A 23,963-nucleotide genomic window follows, 5' to 3' on the forward strand; every position below is an offset into this window, starting at 1 on the left:
AAAGATGGTAATCACTAGGATTGGCATGGACTCACTGGGATAACTTTCAACTTAGCCTCATTTCTTTGCCTCCCAGGGCAATGTGGGAATAATGGGATGAAGAGTTTCAATAAATTTGATAAACAAGAGGTGTGTGTGTGTGTGTGTGTTGTTTTAATGTTTGTTAGTAAATAGATTATAGAGAAAATGTATGGACATTTGAAGGACTTGATCAAATGTGGACAGAAAGTTTAGGCCCTTGATATAGGTGTAAGACAATAAAATATTTTTTTCCCCCAAATTAGGTTTTAGCCAAGCCTTAAGGTTTTGTATCCTGATTATCCTTCATTCTGAACTTGGAGTTCTCCTCCTCCAGGAAGTCCAAGGATGACCTAAATGTTGTCATTTGCTCCAACATTCCTTTCTGTATTGAATTTTCTATTCATCCATAACTATTTCCAGAAAGACTTCTAATTTGACTGATTTGCCAACTGAATCAATTGGCAAGATATATTCATATTTCAGGATTAATCTAAAAAGTCTAATGAAAGAAGTCCAGTCTAAAAAGTCTCAATGAAATTTATGATTAAATTATAACAGTCCTGATGCTAATTTTGGTAAAAAGGAAATAAGTTTCTCTAGGGTATGATTTTTTTTAATCTATTGTTATGCTAGGCACTGCATTCAAATTTCTGTGGAGAATTTGTGTCCTGTCAAATAAAAGTTAGAGAATAGATTTTAAAATGTACTATAAGAAAAACAATGAGGATACTATATTTGTGATGATTCCCAACTAAAAGGAAGTGACTCCAATATAAATTCTCCCCCATAACCTCTGTCCTGAGCCATCCTAAGTGGAGACATATCAGAATCTTGAGTTATGTGTGAGTTTTGAAAATGCATATAAATATCCTTTTACTTGCTGCTTGTTATGGTATTTCTTTAAATTTTCTTTTTTTTTCTCTAAATTTTCTAATGCAAAATGATATTAAAGGGCAATGTGAGATTTTCATGTATATCAAGAATGCAGGAGTGAAACTTACGTGTTTGGTTTGCTTGTTCAAATGTGAAGCACTGTCTAATAATGTTGAATATTTTAACTTTTCAAATTTTCCATTAGTATTAAGTCATTTAGGATATCATGTGTCAATACATATACTGCTTATATTTTGTTCATCTTAAAGTATATGAGACGAAATACAAAGTAGTAGTAAAACTTTCAGGTTCAACATTTTTAGAAAGATGAATCAAATCTTTTTCATTCTTTTGAAATCTTACTATATGGAGACAAGGAATAAGTAATGAAAGGTAACTTATTACGTCAAATAATATACCTATTTATATTTGCCTTAAACTTCTGGTGATAGTTTTTAAAGTAAATTAATTATCTAAATACAGAATAGTTACTGATTCACTAAATATGGAAAAGTTCTGTGTACCTATACACCTATATGTTCCTAGTATTAACATAACCATGTATGTGTGTATACAGTCATCTGTATATATACACACACATATATATAAAATATACTTTTCTTTGAATTTCCTTCAGATACATTAGCTATTATAGGATTATTTTATCCATAGTAATATAACTTATGTCAATGCTTCTTAGTATGTTATTAAGAAGAATCTTTAACTAATACTAGGTTTATAAACTTGAGAGTTCTGAGTAAAACTACATGCACAGAAATAGCCTGAAAGATTAATTTATTTCACTTTTTAAACATGTATTTATTCACCCTACACCTATTTCTTGAGAGCCAGAGTAAAGGCAAGGAACCATTTGAGGTAGAGTGAACACAATACCATCAATACAGAGAAGAATTTTATTCTTAAGGAGCTTGCATTTAATTAAAAAAGATTAACAATAAAGAAATATACATGAAAATATTAAGTAGCCATAATGCTAGTGTGATTTGAATTGAACATGCCAAGGGAATGAAGAGTTATATGGGCATATAAGGCTAAAATAGTTTTACATTCTCATGAGACGTACATGCTTAGAAAGAATGCTATTTCTGCAAGGTGATCAGCCATGCCCAGACTGCTTCTGAGCATGGTGGGCCATGCCTCGTATCTGGCCTACAGAGCTCCTGCAATTCCAGTCCCCTTACTTCTATACACCTGCACCAGCCAACTCTTCTCATTCACTGGATCTCATCCACACTGCCCTTCCTCAGGTGCCTAAACACATGTTTCTATTCCAGCTAAGATTTTTTTTTTTAATTTTTTAAGTCCAATTTGTGGTGCTTGAACTTACAACCCCGAGTACAGACCTGAGCTGAAATCAAGAGTCGAATGCTTAACTCACTGAACCTTCCAGGCGCCCTGCAGCTAAGATTCTTGATTTGTGCTAGTCTTCCACTTTGAATGCATAAATCCTTTGTGATATAAAAAAAAATTCCTCAAAATGAATCTAGGCATCCATGCTATTAGACATATAGAATATAAAGTAGGAGATAACAGGAAATACTTTAATGGGCCAAAAAAAAAAAAAAAGATTGGTGCTTTTTAACTTGGAATTTAAAGCAATTTTAACATTTGAAACACTTTTTCGAATTAAATTTAAAAATAGATGATACAGGAAAACTCAGGCAAGATGTCTCATTTCTGTATTTGATTTTTTTAAATTTATTTTTGTGCCAACAGATGTGTTTTTCTTAAATCTAACACATTAAAAAGCTTGTAACAACAATTTTATAAATCTGACAATGTCATCTTTTTTCTTTGCTACAAAGAACAAGTGGTTATAAATTGGAAATCAATGTTTTAAAACCTATATGTAGTGAAGGTCCGGGAATTTGCATTATGTTTTTATGCCCTGCGAGTTGCAAAATAGCAGCTGTGCTGTTCAAGAATCCCCTTCTCACCAAGAGAAGAATGCTGACTTTGACATAAACATACACTCTTAACTTTTTATATTTCCCTAAATCCTAAAAATTAGTGCTCTCCTTTGCATTTTTATATGACTATGTTAGAAAGCAGTTAGTTTTAAAGGAAGAAGTTATAAAATCTCAATAGGTAAAAGGGATATAAAGGTCATTTAGTTTAACCTATCAATTTCTAGGGAAGAGTTTCTATAGTATTCTTGACAGAATGGTTATCAACTTTTACGCAGACTCTCTGTCATGGCATGTCCACTATTGCCCAAAGCAGCCAATATCATTTTTAGAAAGATGAATCAAATATTAATGTTTTTTACCCACAGTCACTAGTCCCTTTTCTGTACTGATAGCCACAAATATATTCTCTTAATTTTTAAAAATTAGGGCTTTAAAATTTAGATTAAAATATCATAAATAAAATAGCATAAATATCTTTTATGCTGAATTCACATTTCTATAGACAACCCAAACTGAAAGCATTTTATATTACATATCTTCTCATTCATTCAGACTCAACTAATTTAAAATGTAGACTAACCTCAGCTAAAATTTATCTTTATTAACATAAGAACAAAGGGCTTAACAAATTAACTGGTTTTGAAGGTAAATTATATCAGATATTCAACCAATCAATGATAAAATTGTGTCCTGTGCCAGGCGTGGCAGTTACACAGGTGAACAGGATGGACAATTACTTCCCCTCACAGTTTTTCATGTTCCACAGTTCGTTCTTTCTTTCTTTCTTTCTTTCTTTCTTTCTTTCTTTCTTTCTTTCTTTCTTCCTTTCTTTCTTTCTTTCTTTCTTTTTCTTTCTTTCTTTCTTCCTTCCTTCCTTCCTTCCTTCCTTCCTTTCTTTCTTTCTTTCTTTCTTTCTTTCTTTCTTTCTTTCTTTCTTTCTTTCTGTAAGATTTTATTTATTCATGAGAGACACAGAAAGAAAGAGGCAGACACACAGGCAGAGGGAGAAGCAGAATCCATTCAGGAAGCCCAACGTGGGACTCGATCCCAGACTTCCAGATCATGACCTGGGTGGAAGGCAGGCATTCAAACCCTGAGCCACCCAGGCATCCCACGTTCCACACTCTTAAGGAAACAAACCTGCAAAGAATTTTTTTTTTTGGCTATAATTTTCACTGAATTTGATCATTCGAAATAGTCCCAGTGATATATATTAGTTGTTAGTTGTGGTGAATGGGAGGGAAAACATGAATTGGTTCAAGCCAGTGAAGCTGAAGGTATAGAGTCATTAGGTTATCAGCTCAGAAGACTTTTCACATCCACATACCATGCTTTCTGTCTCAAGAGATTGTGGCAAGGGAGGTGGGAAGAAAGTGACGTACTAAAACCATCTGTGGCTTGGAAAGGAGTCGCTATTTGTGATAAGTTGGTAGACTTAAATAAGTTCATTCATCTAGATCAGCAAGCTGATGTCTAGCACAGCATTTCAGCAGCCTCGTACATGCTGCCTTACTTACCAAGGTGGGATAGTAGCCAAAAACCATAGAAACTCCTGGCATGAGGATGGAGCACACTGATGGGACCCATGGGATGGGTGTGGCTGGTACTGGAAACCCAAACGAAGTTCTTACGGTGGAAAGCGAGTCCAGTTCATGGCTAGGGTTATAGGATGAGGACATTCAGGAGAAGCTAAATTGGAACAAGCACAGAAGACCATTTGCATTATGGTTGAATTGTAGCTGATGAATGGGTAAGGCATGGGACTGGCTCTTTCTGAATTGAATCCCTTGGACAGTAATTTTTTGGTTTAAGAATCTTGAAATAGGCCTTCCTTTTTTACCTCATGGAATGCATGTGCCAATTTAAAAGAGATATTTTCATGGTTAAATATTTCTCACAAAGAGAGTATAGACTTTGTCAGTATGGCTGACATTTAGTAATACTAAGGTATAGGGTGGGGAAATTTGGAAGAGATACTTGTGTGGACTACTTAAATTAGAAATGATATTAGATGACTTTCAACTCATGGTTGGAGTTCTCTAGTCCCATGTGGTGAGAATCTGGAATTTCACTTCTAAGACAGATATCTTTGAAAAATGAACGGTCGTAAGTGTGACAGTGAAAATCACCAATTTGGATGAATCTTGGCTGCTGTGGATGATCACTGGCTAGGTTTTAAGGAGTAAGTCAGGCCTGATTAAGAAGGAATGTGATAGAAATGTCTTCAGGGTTTTTTTTTTTTTTTCTAGCCTGAGATAAAATAATTATAAAATTATTGCCATTTTGGAATGTATGTCTCTTATATTCGAACACATATAACAGTGCATTTTGAAAATTCTTACAGATAATTTGTATTTTATTCCTTGTATGTTTAAAGGCTCTGGAGCAAGGCTACTTGGGTTTAAATTTGGTTCCTTTCCTTACTAGCTGAGTTATCTTGGCAAGTTAATTAACTTATTTTTACCTCTATCTATTCATGTGTAAAATGAGTATAACACTAGTAACAATCTAACAGAATTATTGAGAGGATTAAATTAGTTAATGCATGCGAAGTGTTTAGAACATTGCTTTGCACACATAGAAAGCACTCAATATATGCAAGTTATTTTGACGAGAATGCTGATGATCATCATCATACCGATGCCTCTTTCAAAAGAAAAATGACTTAATAGAATTTATACTGCATAGCATTATTTTTATGTTGAAACCTTTTGCTTATAGAAAATTTCAAACAAGCATAAAATTAGTATAATGAACCACCTGTATACCTACCCATCATTCGGCTTAAACATTGATCATTTCAAGCCCAGACTTGTGTCAGAAGTTCCCCCACCCAATTTGTCTCCTCCAGAGAATTTTGAAGTCAATCCCAAACATATTTTACTTAATCTGTAAATATTTTTATTTTCAGCATGTATCTCGTAAAAATAAGGGCTCATGTCTTTAAATCACAATCACATTATTATTATCACTCCTAAAATTCCTTAATATTTGTTAAATGTCCTGCCAAGTTTCATTTTTCACCAGTTGTCTTAAATGTATGTATGTTTGTGGGTATGCATACCCTTGGAAGCACTCAAGGTATTCTTTCCCTGTATTTTCTCTAAATTGACACTGTTCTTTCAAAGAAGAAAGAAATGGGAATTTGCAAACTTGGGTTTTGAAGAACTTTGGGTCAATCACTTATCAGACTTCTTTTGTCTGAAAAACAAAAATTTACGCCAAATGATTTTGAAGGTATTTTTTTTAACATTCCATGGTAATTATATTTTTTATTTTTATTTTATTTTATTTAAGATTTTATTTATTTATTCATGAGACACACACAGAGAGAGAGAGAGAGAGAGAGAGAGAGAGGCAGAGACACAGGCAGAGAGAGAGAAGCAGGCTCCTTGCAAGGAGCCTGATGTGGGACTCGATCCTTCGACTCCAGGATCACGCCCTGGGCTGAAGGCGGCGCCAAATCGCTGAGACACCCGGGCTGCCCCCCTGGTAATTATAGTATAAAAACTATGTGCAAATCTGAGTTTAAGTAACCCACAATACCGGCGCTCCTTTATATTTCAGGGGAATAATTTGGGAATCGTTCTGTTTTATTTACTTAGCAAAAGATTCATGTTCAGCTTGGAGACTCGTAAGTGAAACAGAACTGTGCAGAGATGACAAGAAGAAATCAGGATCTCAAAGTGTGGCACTGTGTGAGGGTGCCCAGTGTTCTCTTCTTTTTTCTCTTTACTTCTAAAGTAATATTAATTTTGAAAAGGCCTTGAATTGATGTGACAACTCCTCCCCCACACCGCCCCCCGAAAATTCTCAAAGCACATTTCAGAAACTCATTTTTGGCAGATGTAAATTTAAGTAAATTGGCCAAGGTCACAGCACAATAAGGGCAGAGTTATCAGGGGAATGCAGTTTCCTGCTTTTTCCACCATCCATGAAATTAGAGTAACTCCACCCCTTAAAATGAAAGAGTCTACTTTTCTTTTTTTCTTTTGGAAATTATAAACCATGATTTGGAAATGTGTTTTACCATTAATTGGGGTTCTAAAAAGCGGTCTTTTAGGATGATGAAATGTTTGTGCATTGTTTCAACTGCTCTTACTGTCCATATCACAACCTATACCATTTGCCATAAAAGGAAAGTGCTTTTTTTTTTTTTTGTCTGACCTGAGAACCATCAGATTTTCTTTCCATGCAGTGTGACATGATGAAGCAGCTATCTGTAGGAACAAAACTAGTTCACTTTCTATGGGCAAGCACAGACTGTAAAGTAGATTATTAAAGTACACAGAAATAGAAAATTAGATCAGAAGTGATGTTTTACTGTGAGGTCTTCTTTGGGCCTTATAAAATGAGAAAGAACTAACCTTGTTCTATTTCTGAGTCCTGAAAAAAGCCTCATAGCAGGCATATCACCTTTAATTAGGTTTCTGCTTTTGGGAAGCATTTTACCAGCCCCCTTTCATTTATTTTTAATGATGTTATCACTAACAGGCAAACAGTCCCTTAATAAAACAAAAACAGTTTCTATATAAAGCCTGGTGTACATGTCCTGAGTCAGTCATCTAAAAACAAATGTTATGATGGTTTCCGTTGTGCTCTTAGAACCCTTAATGGCCCTACTGTGCAGATATGCAAAACATCAACCGAGGAAATATCACCGTGTCTGTTATGCAGCTTTCAATAAATGTTTTCCCATATTCACTTGCAGTATCAGCAGTGAGGTTTAAACCTACAGGGTCATGGAAAAGACAGAAAGGTCAATTAAGTGGATCTTTTCAGCATAGCTATGCCAGCTCTTTCACAAACACTATGACTTATGACTTTAACAAATAAGCAGGGGTAAAAGCCACTGAAAATGTTTTAAAGGTAAGAGATTGAGAGAGAGAGAGTGAGAGAAAGGGTGTGTGTGTGTGTGTGTGTGTTTAATGTTTGGTACCGTTCCATTTTTGCCAAGAAATCCCAAGCTGTGGGAAGAAAAAAACAAACATACACACAGATGTCAGAGGCCTTCAGTTCTATCTTCTCAGGTGCCAAAGACAGGGAAGACTTTGCTGTCAGGGCCATGTTCATAAATCCTAAGATATAGCTTCATAGAGAGTTTCCTTCATACATAGATTTTTGAAATACAAATGTAGAATAGCCAAAAATTATAAACTCTCTTGAGAATAATGGTCAGAAAATAGGCTTTCCCTTTAAAATTACAAAGTTTCTTCAGGGCACTTAGGATCCCTGCTTTCCTAAACGGTCATCCCTACACACTTTCCTTATATAGCCACTTAACTTCCTCCTGTTTACATCTTTCCCAGTATTCATTGCCCATCTCTAATGCACCTTGCCATGAAATTTTATTTTTCTTCACTCTGATTTCAACTTGTATCATCTAAATATACTCTCTTCTTTTCCTAAATAACCATTAGGTACTATTGGGATCAATCTTTTGGCACATGACCTTATTGAGATTATAATTGCATGCATTTTTTTATCATCTTCCTAGAGCTTCCTCCTGACTCAATATAATGTCTATGAAATTGTCTTGTAATCAATAGAGTGGTTTTCCAATAGAAGATATTTTTAGGTTTGCTATCATAGATGTGGTGTAACCTCAGGGTGATCAAGAGACTACATCCTTCTCATTTCTGCATTTTGTACTGCTTTAGCTCTTGCTTCAGCTCATTCTATTCACATACTCCTTCAACAGACATTAATAAGTGCTTACTCTGGTTACGGAGCTGAGGCTTGATGTCCTATTTCTTGATCTAAGGAGCGGTCCCTAATTTTCATCAGCAACTCAGAGGTAAACTACCCAAAAGGTAATAACCACTGATAAAGATGATAATTGCATATGTGTGCAATACATACTTTAAAATGCATTAAATTAGAATTGTGAGTTTGATGTATGTTTTAGCACACCTCCAGCATCCTGCCAGATATGCACTTACAATGATCTCCTTTCCTTTCCTTCATTCATTCAAACTAAAAATCCAGATATTCTTCAAGTGTATCGAGGACTCTTAAGTGTTTTTATGCTTCTGACAGTTTATTTCTCCAAAATCTGTACTGTTTTCTTTCTGTGTAAGTCACCTTATCCATTTCCTTTAGGTCCTGCTGCCTGAAGAGAAGTTGATAAACTAGTTCATATCCTTTTGCCCTTTCTCAAGTTATTTCTATCCTAGTTAATTTTAACTGTTCGCTGAACTAATTCAGGGTTAGTTTGTATAAGGCAACTATAATAATATATAGTAATAATTTTATTATCAGCATGATACTTCATCATCACAAGCCTCATTAGAGAGAAAGAATAGAGAAGTCTCAAGCTTATGGTATAACCAGGATTCCCTCTGTGGCACGTTGAAGCCAAGTTTACAAAAGGAAATGTGTAATACATTTAGTTATTTGTTAATTACTGATAGTTTATTAGCATTTTATATTTTACAAAGCACTTTCATATACATAATTTAATTGGATTTAAGCTATAATCCTCTGAGTTTGTAATCATCCTTTTGGTAAGTAAATCAAATGAGGTTTGTAGAATATAAGAAATGGATTTTTTTGCTCTACTATTTGCTAATACTTGGTAGAGCCAGGACTTGAACTCACACTTTCTGAATCTAGCCTCATTTGCTATTCACTTTACCATAGCTGTATCCAGAATTTGAAAAGTGGGTTTAAAATTAAATACAGGAAATTAGCCTTATTCTATCATACCCTTGGATATTTTGTAAGAATTAAAATAGATACATGAAAGTCATACAAATAAATTTTAATGTGATATTTTGGAATTCATTATTTCATGAGAAGACAAAAATAGAAAAAAGATTTACATGACCATTTCTAATTTAAGATTACATCAGAATGTAATAATCACATTATTCAACTTTATTATTAGTTTCTGTTGCCAAATTAAACCCAGAGTCCTACAGTAGGAATGAACTAGAATTGAGGATATTATTGAGCTCAACTTAAATGACTGTTTTATGTTTAGATATATGTTTCAAAATCTTTTTTAAACACCAATCCTTAATATTTATAGATTATTCATGGCTGTACTCCAATTGAATAATGTGGCTGATAGTTTACAAAAACACCAATAAATTTAATTTTCTTTATAATTGTGATGGAAATTTATCTAAATGGCAAAGAAAAATTCATATTTTTTATAAAAAACTATTCACAGAGATTACCATATTCTCTAGAATTTTTGTCCACATTTTTTTCACTTTTCCAGTATAAATGCAAAATCCCAGATCACTTGTAAACATTAAATATGGAGACTTTTTTATTTTAATAATGTTTTATCTACTTTACATCAAGATGAATAAATGTGAATTCCCTTGGAACGTATGGTTTTCTAAAAGTGAACATTTTTCTACTTGGAATTTATGATGTAATAAAAGACATCAGACACAAAACGACACACACACACACACACACACACACAAGAACTTGAAAGAGAATATATAATTCAAACCCAAAGGGATTAGTTATGAAAATAACAACTGAGTTAGATTTTATTAACAGGAAAGAAAACATTTTAAAAGTAGAGGCCCATTATTTTTTTAAACAACATTGTTCCTTAGGATATCCTGCTAAATTGTTATGTGTGATAAGATTGGATGGAAAAAAAAGCTGTCTTACAGAGGCATCAATCTTACTGATAGTCATTTATTGATATGTGACTTAAACTATGAGGAGAATCATAAGATGAAATGATGAGAAGAATGAAATATCATTTTTTCGTACTTTATTGATTTTGGATTTTTAAACACATTTTCTTATCTTCCATCTTTATCTTGTCCATCATATTCTAATTGATGTTAATTGATTTTATGTTGTTATAGTTGTCATTACATTTCTTATATAATTATAAAAATGGTCATTGGTATTTTTTTCTGGTCAACAGATGAAATCATTAGTGAGATGTTAATGTGTGTGGTTCTATTTTCTTTTAGAAAGCCATTGTGGTTCCTTATAACTGAATTAAAATACAAGAAAGTTAAAAATCACTCAGGAATTTAAAAATAACAAGAACTCCTTTGAGAACTGGCATAACTACTAGTCCCCTATGGGTATGGCGTACTTAAAAAAAATGTACCCTAGTTAATGCAGCTCTCAAAAGTGCTTCCTTAGTTTTAGGAGGACACACCCTTCTCTGCATCTGATTTGCCATCCTGGGTGTGAGGAGTGCCTGTCTTATAAATGGTTGAACATTTTCTAATTTGATAAAATGAAGCAAGAAAATTTAAGAATCCTTGTAAAATGGAATTTGTAAACCTAAATAATCAAGAGCTTGCTCTGAAATTTTGTGTTTATGTGATTCAGTTCTTTTTCAATCAATACAGGTGAAATCTCTAGTCATTATAGGTAAAATATCCACTCAACTATTTTTTAAGAATTTTTATAGGAAATAGTAGAGACTGTGAAATTTTAGATTTGGCTGACACTAGAGTTTGTCTCATTCAACCTGCTAACTTTTTTTTAATTTAAGGAAATTGAGGCCTGAAGAAGTTGTTATATATCCAAAGTAGCTGACACTCATTGAATACTAGGTGATTTTCTTTATATATCCCAAAGTATACAAAGTGTCATGCCCTGTTTTCATTATCTACAGCCATGTAACAGATTATACCGACCATTAGTGACCTAAACCATCAAACATTTAAAATCTCAGTTTCTGTGGGTTAGAATCTGGGTGCAGGATCTGGGGAGTCACCTTGAAAGTCTCTCTTGAGGTTCCAGTTCTGCCACCAGCTGGGGCTGTAGCCTTATCAAAAGGTTCAAGTGGGCAGGGGGAATTGGCTTTCAAGCCAATTTAGGTGGTTTTTGGCAGGCCCCTCTGCCTTATCATGTGTACCTCCAAAGGGGTGTCTCATGACGTGACAGCTGGTTTTCCCCAGGGCAAGAAAAAGAGAGAGAGAGAGAGACAAATGGAAATTATAAACTTTTTATAACTGAATCTTGAAAGTGACATCCCATCATATTTGTTTTTCTCTGTTACATCTGACTCAGACTAACAGACACAGACCAGGGGAAGATTCTAGATAGGCAATGAATAATAGGAAGGAGGAATCATCAGAGGCCATCTTAGAGGCTACCACATACTACAAGCCCAGAGAAAATACTCCCCAACTGCTTGTCAAGTAAATTAAAAGATGGACTCATTATTTAGCTCTTTACAGTAAAATATCTCACAGGTAATGAAATTGGAATACGAGCTTTTGATTAAACAATGGTATTATGTGTATGTTATTCTTGCTGATTTTATCCTTACTGTGATCATATAAGAATATGTTCTTATATGTATGAAATATGCAGTGAAGTTTTAAAAGGGAAGATAGTTCAAACATATGCACACACACAGAGAACAAGAGGGGGGAAAGAGAAAATTTAAAAGCAAACATGGCAAAATGCAAACGATTGGTGAATTGGAGTAAGGAGTTGAACTAGTTTTCTAGGGGTGATTTCACAAAATGCCACAAATTCTTGATGGCTTAAAACAAAAATTAATTTTCTCATGGGAGTTCTGGAAGTCAGAGGTCTAAAATCAAGGTATTAGCAACGGATAAGCTCCCTCCAAAAGGTATAAAGGATAATCCATTCTTTACCTTGGTAGCTTTTGGTGGCCGTCAGCATCATGCATTGGCTTTGTCTGGGAAATTCTGATCTCTGTCTCCTGTTCCACTCTGCGTCTTCCTCTTCACTGTAGATCTGTTCACTCTCTCAATAAGGACTCTTTTTCTAATAAGGACACTTATCATTGGATTTAGCACCCTTCCTAAGCCAGGATGATGCTCTCATCTCAAGATGTTTAACTTAATCACATCTATAAAAACCCTGTTTCTGTGCAAGCTAACATAACTAGGCTCCAGGGATTAGGCATGGACACATATTTTAGGGGGCTACCAGACACCCACTACATGAGTCTATAGGAATTCTTTGTACAATTCTTGCAACTTTTCCATAAGTTTAAAATTATTTGAAAGCAAAACATTCAAGAACAAAAAACAGATTACATTGTCAAATGCTGTTATAATCCAGAGAACATGGCATCTGACAAGCTTTCTTTTAAAGATAAAACTTAAAAAAAAAACTTGTACAGATATATCAAATTGGAATAAGGTGTTTTGTGAATTTGAGCTTCATCATCGTTCACTGTTTGAAGTCAGTGGAGATTATATAATGTCAAAACTCTTTGCCATGTTGTCTGGCCTCTCAAACATTTGCTTTAATCTTTGTAGAACATTTTGGATATCAAAGGTCACTTTTATTTCAAAAGGAAGAACTGTATTCCCAATTTTACTATCTTTGTAGGAAGACTAAATGAGACTTTCTATGATGTTAATTGCCACAAGATGACAACTTTTTAGGAGGGTGTTGAAGCCCAAAGGAACATTTTTGTTTTGTATGTTTGATCTTTGATTGGTTTGTCTTCTTTTCAAAAATGCATATTGATCTTAAGAATCACCCTTTTTTTCATTCTTTTAGTCATCATTGTGCCCCCAAATTTGATCGTTTCTTAGCTACATATTGAGTTAAAGTGGCCCTATGCAGTATTTCTACTATGTAAAATGTAAATGAATGGATTCAATCATGGAACTCTACACCAAGTGATAATTGAAACCATGAGGACCAAGATGAGCATTCCATTGAAGCTACTGCATTAAAAAAAAATATTACACACATACATGCACACACACTCACACGTATACATAGAACAATCTTAATCCTATATTGGGAAGAATGGAGTAGCTAATGGAATGATGATGGAAGACAAAATGTTTTAGTAACTATTGCAATTGACTAGTTAACAATTGAGATCACACACTCCAGTCCGGATAAGCTACTTGAAGCTTGCAAATTGTGTTTTTCACTGTTCTGTCCTCAGCATCTAGCACGTTATTTATGTAAAGGAAATATTGGCTATGTAAATGTACATATCATGAGTGATTTTATGAATTAATTCACACAACAGCCAAACATAGTCAAGCATGAATGTACTGAAGTTAAAAGGTCATAAGGAAAAAAAAAAAAAAAAAGGTCATAAGGATGATGGAGCTTACAAACAAATGTGCGTGTGTGTATGAGTGTGTGTATACACATTCATGTGGTGCTTTTTTCTTGGATAATCTTTAAAGAATTGCGGAATTGGTCTCTAAAGCTGAAAGCAAACTCAGGTGGTCATCTGGTTCTGTGCCTTTCTTCAAGAGACAAGCAATTATTATCCCCATGATCTATTAAGCCACATTTTCTTTAGCATGTGACAGCTAAGGTGATGCTGATCTAAAAATATTGCTCTCCATTCTTAAACAATTTCACATGCACATAGATGTTTAACAAGCGCCTTTTTGGAGCTATTACGAGAAAACACTAGCAGCCTTGGTCTGGAGGAGTAATTTATGACAGCTAGGTAAAGGGTGTCCAAGATCATCTTGATCACATTAGCCATGCAGTAGCACTACCCCTGCACTGCGGTCTTTCTTTAACCCTGGTGACAAGAGTGATAAAAAAAATAACGACACAGTGAGTCTTCCTTTAGCTGCTCACTCCATTTCTTCTAGTGCCTGCTGCCTCAGATCGACTGTCAGTAGGTGAACAGGAAAGGGAATGGAAGGAGAAACTGCAGAGGAGTGCGTGTGTGAGCCTGAAAAGAGAGGCAGTTAATAGAAGGCCTGTGTCCCATACTCTCCTCCCTTTTTGGTTTGTTAACTAGAAATGTGGAAAGGTAAGGGATGTGAATTTAACTTGTTCTGACATTAGTTAGAGATAGAGAAGTGTGGCTACTTCCATGATATTTCTGCCCCAAAGAGAGGTAATTGGAAAATGTGTTGTGCGGTTAGGTGTTGTAATGAAAAATAAAGGAATGATCGAGACAGTGGAATCAAATTATAAGCATAAGGCAAATGTGCTGAAGTTTTTAGCCACTTGCAAAATTGTGAGATACTATCAGGACTGTGCAAATACATTGCTCTGATTAATTTTCCTGGGGTGAAATATGAAAATATTTATAAAATTGAGAATCCTGCCATGAATAAAATTTTCTCTGTGATATAATAAACTAAAATAAGCCATAACTTATATCTATCTTAAATGAAACTGTAAAAATGTTTAAATAATAAAGAACTGAGTGAAAAGATTTCACTGTGAAAGTAAAAAGAATCCATATCAGGACATTACTCTAGGTTGCTTAAAATATTGAAGAATATTCAATAAAGTAAAGACTAATTTGATTTAGAGGGTTATATATTTGATTTTCTAAATATTGTTATGGAAGTTGTATTTTATTACCTTTTCTTTAAACTCCTTGTTCATGTATAAAGGGCTAGTTTTTTGATATGAAGGCAAAAGGTATTCAGGGTCAAAATAATTAGATCTTTAGTTTTAATGATATTAAATAATTCAGCTATACTTCAAGAATAATATATTTGATCCAGATTTTCTTTTCTTTTTAGTTGTAAAATGACAAATTTCAGTTGTACAGTCTTTTAGAGATTCCTTAAGAATGTTCGAACAAATCATTGATATAAAGGAAGGGTTAATTGAAAAACAAACATACTAATATACAAAGCATTTCTTTTATATGAAGCACTAGAAATATTCTATTGTCAATCCAAACAGAACAAACTAAAATGAGATAATTGGGAAGGTGCCCATAAAGTCAGCCTGAGTATATTATCACAACTATATGTGAGATAATATTTGTTTTAAAAAGATTCTATGGCACTGTAAACTCAGTCTCATTAGAGACTGCATTTAAAAGGCTTATAAAGTTACTCATTAATGTTATCTTGTTGTATCTCCACAGCTTTTTCATTAAAGAAAATTCAGCAGAAAGCATTTTCTCCTGATAGCAGGAACCAATTTGCAATAAATGTTCTGGAAACCACTAGGGAAGCCATTACTGAGGTCTAATAAAAACAGACAAGCGTAACTTGTTCTATATTTTTGTTTCAATCACATACAGATGAGACCCCGCTTTCCACACCAACCGCAAGAGACAGCCTCGACAAACTTTCTCTAACTGGGCATGGACAACCACTGCCTCCAGGTTTTCCACCTCCTTTTCTGTTTCCTGATGGATTGTCTTCCATAGAGACCCTTCTGACTAATATACAGGTAGGCCTTTTTGTAATCTGGAAGAAAGAAATATGGAAGACCCAGCTGTAGATTTTTCCAAAATTCATACTATTCCAACTTAATCCTTTCATGGGATTGACCAAAGAATGGCATTGGAGTTTTTCACAGCAATTTAAGATTTTAAGCTTGCTACTATCAAATTGGTTTAGACATATTCAAATATGTATATTCAGCTTTGATGAAAATGACCTGGGCATTTGAAAAATCATTCTGCCTAAATGTTCTCCTTATTGTCAACTGATGGGTGGAATCTGTTTAAATTTGTCTGATTTACAAAATGACAGCACACCAGTTCTAATAAATATTTAGTTATTTTTAAACTGCTGGCCTTCTAGTGAGGAAATGATATGTTTAGTCACTTAGAATATGTCTAATATAAAAGAATCCAAAAAATCCCTTCTTTCATAAATAAGTTTGTTTCAGTTAATAGGGTTTCTTCAAAGAATAGACTTCAAAAAGCTATACAAAACTTTCTACGGATTTCCTATGTAGTCCTCAGGATGTATATTTTACGTACAGTACATTATGAATCAAAAATACTTACAGTTAACAATAACATAGAGCATGGAGCCAAAATAATACGAGTGTTTGGGATACAAGAAAGCATAATTTTCTTGCCCACACATGAAGCCATCATGTGGATCCCAGATGGAGATTTTGGCCATCTACTTCTCCTTATTTGGAGTAGCTAATAGTAAGAATGTGCTTGCAGATACTGTGCTGTTAATTTTTTTTTAATTTTTTCTTTAGCACTTGATTCTTAGTGATATTTTTCTGTACACATTTCCTACCATATTAAACTTTCTCCCAGTAGAAATGTAATTAATTTTATTTACCTCTCCAAGGACATAACAGAAGGCCTTTAATGTAACATATCTTCTCATCTATTAATGTGGCATTTTTAATACTAATGTAATTAGAGTCTCCAGAACTGTGTTCAACTTTAAGGTTTTATATCTCAGTAATTGAAATAAATCATCAATCTAGCCTAAACTTAATCAAGGCCAAATAATTGATTATATTTTAAAATAAACATAGACTTTTTTTTCTAAATTTGACCCATATTATTGTTTTTTATGAGGTAGAGTTCTTAACGAATTTCTCTTTTGTAAAATTAAATGATTTCCAAAAGTATCCCTCAACATCTCTGAATTTACACTCCAAAAGGAGGAAACAATTATTTTTGTTATGTTTACAACTCCATATGAAGCAAAGAAAAAACTAAGAGTTTACTTAAAATTCTCCATCCAGTTTTATGTATCTTCATTAACGAGAAAGTCTTTAAGCAGGAAAGTGGTCATTTGATTTCAGTTTCAGTGAAGAAAACATTTCTGGGTTTTATCAGTATAAACCAGCTTGCTCATCTGAAGAATGGGTTTACACAGGGACTCTTGCATTGTGTGTGAATACCACATCTTTAAGTCAAGTACTGTCAGTTTGGGAGTATTCATCTATCACCCTCTACATATACACACCAGTAATACCCAGACTAGAAATGTATCTGCAACCACCTCAAACTGTAATTATTTCTTTAAAAAAGAAGAAAGAAAAGAAAACCCCAATTTCAAAATGTTCAGATTTTAGACAAATATTTTATTGAAGATATCTCTAGATTTGATATATACTCTCCTTTCTGACCTTCCAACGAGCCTTATTAACATATTTTAGCAAGAGTTGATAATGGGACAATAGTCAGGGCAAGCTAAGTTGTTTATTGCTAGTCCTAAATCATAGAGACCTGAGTCCATCAAAGTTAAAACACCTACAATAAGAATACTTTGTTAAAAATAAATTGTGCTTGTCCACTTCAGTGCATTCAAAGTAAAATAAAGATTAAAAATTTTACTGCGTTCCATGCATAATAATACACATACATACACAACACATGCATAAATACATATATATATACACATACATACACATACATATATACTGGATTTATGTTTAGTAGTGGTTTCACATCATTTTTCAAAAGGTTATTAATGTTAGTTCTTTTATTATTGCCACATTTATTGAGTTATAGTAATATCCTAGGAATGATATAGAATGTTTAAGTAGTCATGACCCTGGCTTATTGCGCATACAGTATAAATGTGTTTGCTGTCCAAATTCTAATTTGGGTAATTACATTCTGCCTACCTCAATTTCCTCTGCAATTTCAATTATATATAATGGGGTTCTCTGCTTTCTATTTCAAAATGGCAACATACTTTTTGTGCGGTAAGTTTAAAGCTTCATATTTCTTTTGGAGCTATTTTATCAGGATGGCAATGCAAAACATTGTTAAAATGTTTACATGTTTCAAATCATACAATACCATATATAAATTTAAAGCTTTATTATATATATTTACTATTTTAATTAAACCTAAGACATTGGATAGTATTTAAATTTAATGTATGTAAGTCTCTTTTTTCTTACAATAAATGACCAAAAGCCCTACAAAACAATGTGTTTATTGTTCTAATATTAAATGATAATTTAATTTTATGATACTCTGTAATTTGATAAATCTGAATTTTAAAATTTGTAATGGTTAATACAGATGTCCCTGCCATGAGATATCAAAGTTGAATTTTGATAAATGTTTTTTTCCTTTGTGCTTTTAGAGGACTTATGGAAAAAATACTATATACTGGTATTTTTAAATATGCTATATACTATACATAATAAATATATATATGTACAGTATGGTAATGTCACTTTAGTAAGTGATATGGATTCATTCCAGGTTTTCCTTTTTAGAATTTTTAAAATTTTATTGTATGCAGAGTTTTGTTTTTCTCAGTGTGGGCAATATTTTAGTATGCCTTCCATATTCAAACATGTCCATGGAGAACTCCCCGTGAGATTTTAGGTGAGGAAACTAGAATTTTAGTGTCAATTTACTGAATGTGACACCTTCAAACACTGGCTACCCAATTAACAAACACACTTAAAGGAGAATTTTACTCTCTATTCACAATCTGAGCTTTCATGCTGTAAATCCTAGCTACAATCTATTTGTACATAGATTAGGAACAAATAATTTACATTGTTTATCTTATTAATAAGAATTATTTAAAATGACTTACTGAAATAAGAATAGATAAATAAATACAAAAATAAAGGTAAAATAAGGTAGGGAATATAAAACTTAGAGATGAGGTTAACATTGAAGATATATGCCATTTGGGATATTTGATAGGATTTTGGTTCACTATGATTTGTCTATATGGAGAAATTAAATAAACAAGAAAGACCTAAAAAGGATTGTTAAAACCATAGTGAATGGCATGTTGCAGATTGAATAACTATGGTCTAATAAATAAAAATAATCCAATAATGGTACTTAAATATTCTCTAATTTCTGTTTGATAAAAGAAAATGAAGAGAATCTGACTTAATATTAAGATAAAAAACATTCTGATTATACATCTTCCAGTCTTTACCTTTCCATGTCATGGCCAATAATGTTATATTTTTATACATGTAAAAGAAGTTAATAGTTTTCTATTTGCATTTTTAATACATCATTTTAATTATAACAGAGTTAGACAAAATAATTAGGAAACTTTCAAAAAGATAAACACCAAAAAAGGACATTGGCTTCAAAATATGAGTAGACTAGGATCAGATATATTGGTGTTAATTATATCTTTTTATGTTTCATCATACCTACATAGTCTGTCTTTTTTTTCTCATTACCAATTTGTTAAAAGACCTCATTAAAAAAAAACAAAACAGTGAAATATATCCAATATTCTGAACACAGTTTACTATGATGAAGAGAATTTCATTAATCTCTTAAAAATCTGGACTATATACCATACTTACTAATTTATATTGTATACAACAACAGTGATAATAATGATACTAGTTAAAATGAATATTTATTGAACAATCATAATGTGTCATTATATAGGAAAAATACTCCTGTGTGTGTCTTCTGATTTCAATACACTACACTTGTGACATCACTTCACTTCTGATGCTTCTGCCCACCAAATATCTGGTAGTTTTTTCCACACCAGTCAATTCTGCAACACTGGCTGGATTCCCTACCATTGAACCCCCGTTCTGACGCTGTCTACCTGGAGATAGCCTCAGGTCCCAAAGGTTAAGAGTTCAGTCCCACAAGATTGCCCCCTACCCAAATGTCAGATGCCAGTTGCAAGTCCAGGTTGTAACCTGTGCTACTGACCAACCAGCTATAGATTGGAGGTTCCCATCACCCCCTTCTCAGGTACAGTTCATTTACTAGAGCAGCTCTCAGAACTCAGGAAAATATTTAGGTTACTAGTTAATTGTCAAGGGATATAACTCAGGAACAGTCAGATGGAAGAGATGCATAGGGCAAGGTATATGGGAAGGGGTGTGGAGCTCTTGTGCTTTCTCTGAGCATGCCACCTCCCCAGTACCTCCACGTGTTGACCAACCCAGAAGCTCTTTGAACTCTGTCCTTTTGAGTTTTCATAGAGGTTTCATTATTTAGGTATAATTGATTAAATCACCCACAGTTGGTGATTAATTCAACCTCTAGGCCCTCTGTCCTCCCAGAGGTCAGGGGGGATGGGACTGAAAATTCCAATTCTCTAATCACAGAATTAGTTTCCCTGACAACCAGCTTCTATCCGTAGGGCTTTCCAAAAGCCACCTTATTAAAATAAACTCAGGTGTAGTTGGGAGGGGCTTATTATGAATAACAAAGGCCACCCATTTAAACTTTTTCACTCTTGTTACTTAGGAAATTACACCCGTTGTAGGATCTTTGGGATGAAGACCAAATACATTTCTTACTGTAAATCACAATATATTCAGTCCATCTCTATGCTAATTCTATATGATATTACATTGAATCGTCTTTATAATCCTACACAGTGGATTTCATTATCATCCTCATTATACAGATGAGTAAATGAAGGCAGACAAGTCTTTTGATCAAGGTCATATAATGGTGGTGGAGTCTGGATTTAAACATAGGCAGGATGATTACTGAGTCCATGTTGCCATATCTCCAACATGATCATATGAATCACAAGATGGGTTTTACATCTGGAAATGCTTTTGAGGGAGTATCCATTATTGATCGATTTTGGAGAACAATAGCCATAACATTAATCTTTTGTTATAAGAGCTTATGTGAATATGCATTAGTTGATACTGTTCTATTCTATATTTATCTACAAAAGTTCCAGGTTTCCAGGGACACTATTCCTTCTCATCCTGGAAAGAAACATTAAAAGAAAATAATAAATAAGCTTGGGAATTTTGAACTAAGCTTAGTCAATTCACTAGTTTGGGATTTTGGACAAGTCATCTGATCTTTATGGGCCTTGGTTTGTTTCAACTTTAAGCGGTTTTAATTAGAGTGGGCAATCACTAAAATCCCCTTCTACTAGGATATTTACTATCATAAGAAGCACTGCATTATTGAGCATAATTTGTCACATTAATACCTGTGACACTCAAAAAACTTTAGTTATCATCTGATTCTGAAACACCTTTGTATAAAAAATAAACATGGCTAAGTAAGCTTTTCCTTTGGGATCCAACTAGGATATTAAGAAATGTTTCCTTCATATCAGTGTTACTTTAAATTATCTTATACAAGCAGTTATTTTACTTTCTAGGATATAGAAATAGTCGAAAACTTGCTAGATCAATTACAGTGCCCTTCTGAAAAGAAATGCATATAGACTTGTTCCTGAAAAATGATTAGAATAATTTAATTTACAAGGTAGATCGTTTTAGAAAACAAAAACATTTGTGTATATGACAATTATGCTTCACTTACGGGAAAGAAATTTGAGGCCAAACAACCATTGTCTCTTATAATTGCTATGCCACAGAGTAAGCCTAAAAGCATTTCTTTAGAATTGTCATTGTCGAACATCATAACCGACCTCCCCCTGGAGAAAAATTCATGTTTTAAACCTTGTGTCTTTTGCTGTAATTCATCATCACGGAATTGTCATCACAGAATTGGCTCAATACTGCATGTCCACGTGAGACTCAGCATTTAGTGTGACCTTTGCATATGATCTACCTGGAAAATTTACAGAAGTTACACAAATCTGAAAGTACTATTATCACTGATGGTTAAAATGGTGTCCTAATGATTTGTAGATGTTGTGAACACTACTTGCTATTGCTTTTCCCAGCCCCCTGCTGCACTGAAATTTAATCGGTTTTCTGTATTTTTGCCGCAGAGCTGTCACGGGCAATAACATATTTTTGCATATGTATCAGTTTGGCTCTAGTGCAGATTTTTGTTCACACTGGACTCCTACTGATATGCACTGATTTAAAGTCTAAAAATGAAACTTAATTTTATATAGCTTATAAGTAGTCCCTGGAGGGTATTGGATCTTAAAGCTAGTATTTTTCAGATATAATCAGCAGGAATAGGTAATGTATTACCATTAGGGACATTAGCAGCAACTGTAACAAAAGAAAACAGTAAACATAAATGCTTTTAGCAACTTCATACATTACAACAAATATTAATGTAAAATTACACAAATTAGAGTTGCATTTTAACATTATTCAACATGTTTATTCATAATGATTGTTTCATATTTAAGGAACACCAAAATATTGTGTTTTGTCAGCCAAGGACAATAATAGTTTAATAGTAATTTATTTTAAACAGCTACTGATAATACAACCAATCAACACATTAAGTGGTGCCAACATTGGCATCTTGCTAAATAATCTCTAGACATTGCACAGAGAGTACATCTTTCAAAGATAAGTCAACAAGAGCAATCAGAGCAGAAAATTAGAATTTGGTATCTTAGAATTAAAATACAGCTAAACTAAAGTTTTAATTGGGGTGATCTAAAAGGGCACTTGATGTAATGATCTCTTTCATTTGTTACTAATTGTTTGTTCCTGATGAAGAAGAAACATACACAGGAATGTTGCTGAATTGTGTTAAGATGGCAGTTTCCTTAGCTGCTATGTTTTATTGTTAAAAATAGAAGAGTAGGGAGGGGCAAACAGCCATGTAGAAACCCTCCAGCTTGTCTCCTATCACAAGAATTATGCCATGAAATTCAGGGCCAGGTATAAAAACATGAAATAATTTATATGTACTTGAGAAGAGAATAAGATGTCTTATGATAGTGCTACATTGGTGAGCTGATCTAAGGGTACACCTCTCTTGGGCTAACAAGTCAAGCCAGAGTTGAAATTCCCAATTCAGAATGCATATGTTGTCTCCTGTAGGAAGTGTCATATCCTAGAATATATCTACAAATGCCATCAACTTCACTTCATTTATAAATTTTAGTCTGTATGGGGTACCTGGGTGGTTCAGTCCGTTAAGCGTCAGACTCTTGATTTCAGCTCAGATCATTACCTCAGGGTGATGAGATGGAGCTCTGCATCAGATCTACACTCAGCAGACTCTGCTTAAGATTCTCTCTCTCCCTCTTCCTGTGCCTCTCCCACTACTTACTGGGAGTTGATAAGGAAAGAAATGTTAGCTCTAATATTTACTAATAACTTTCTGAAGGATTTTGGGAGAGAACATGTGCAGAATACTTTATATGTTTTACATATTCTCATAATCTCATTTTCAAGAATCTCAGAATATTACTCAAGTTTTTAATTAACAAAGAGTAAATCAACTTACATGTGTATCTCTTATAGAAGAGATTCCATCACCTACTGTATAAACTTTACATTTACTATATACTCTTAAGTTATACTGTCAAATAGTCCCCTAAAAGTTATTCTCAATTTGTTTTAACCATTTTAAATGACTTTTTAAAAATAATGCACTATTAAAACACTAGGTTTGGGATCATATATATATATATATCTCAAGAAAAATATACCAGTATTATAATTTCTATTCATAAAATGTTTAGAATCTACTATATGGTAGGCACTCTCTGGACTCTGGGAGACATACTACCAAATGAGAGAAAATGTCCCTGCCTCAGAGAGTTTACGTTTTAGTGCAGAAGACCTGACATAAAGTAGTAAACATATACATGAATGACAATATTACAC

General features: G+C 33.6%; 1 protein-coding gene and 1 long non-coding RNA gene across 2 annotated transcripts in view; one reads left to right on the forward strand and one right to left on the reverse strand.

Annotated features, from left to right (window-relative positions):
* DACH1 (dachshund family transcription factor 1) overlaps positions 1 to 23,963 on the forward strand; it is a 423,769-nt gene that overhangs the window by 359,186 nt on the left and 40,620 nt on the right. Inside the window, exon 7 of the mRNA XM_072782825.1 lies at positions 15,787 to 15,938. Within this exon, the coding sequence (XP_072638926.1) occupies positions 15,787 to 15,938 (152 nt within the window). The remainder of the gene's footprint in view (positions 1 to 15,786; positions 15,939 to 23,963) is intronic.
* Positions 15,806 to 20,500, reverse strand: LOC140608031 (uncharacterized). Its single transcript, XR_012009979.1, has 2 exons — positions 20,360 to 20,500; positions 15,806 to 15,955 (listed from the first exon to the last, which is right to left on the reverse strand). It is a non-coding gene; the product is annotated as an uncharacterized lncRNA (long non-coding RNA).

This window comes from Canis lupus, chromosome 17 (assembly GCF_048164855.1).
Source record: "Canis lupus baileyi chromosome 17, mCanLup2.hap1, whole genome shotgun sequence".
Classification (NCBI taxonomy): domain Eukaryota; kingdom Metazoa; phylum Chordata; class Mammalia; order Carnivora; family Canidae; genus Canis; species Canis lupus.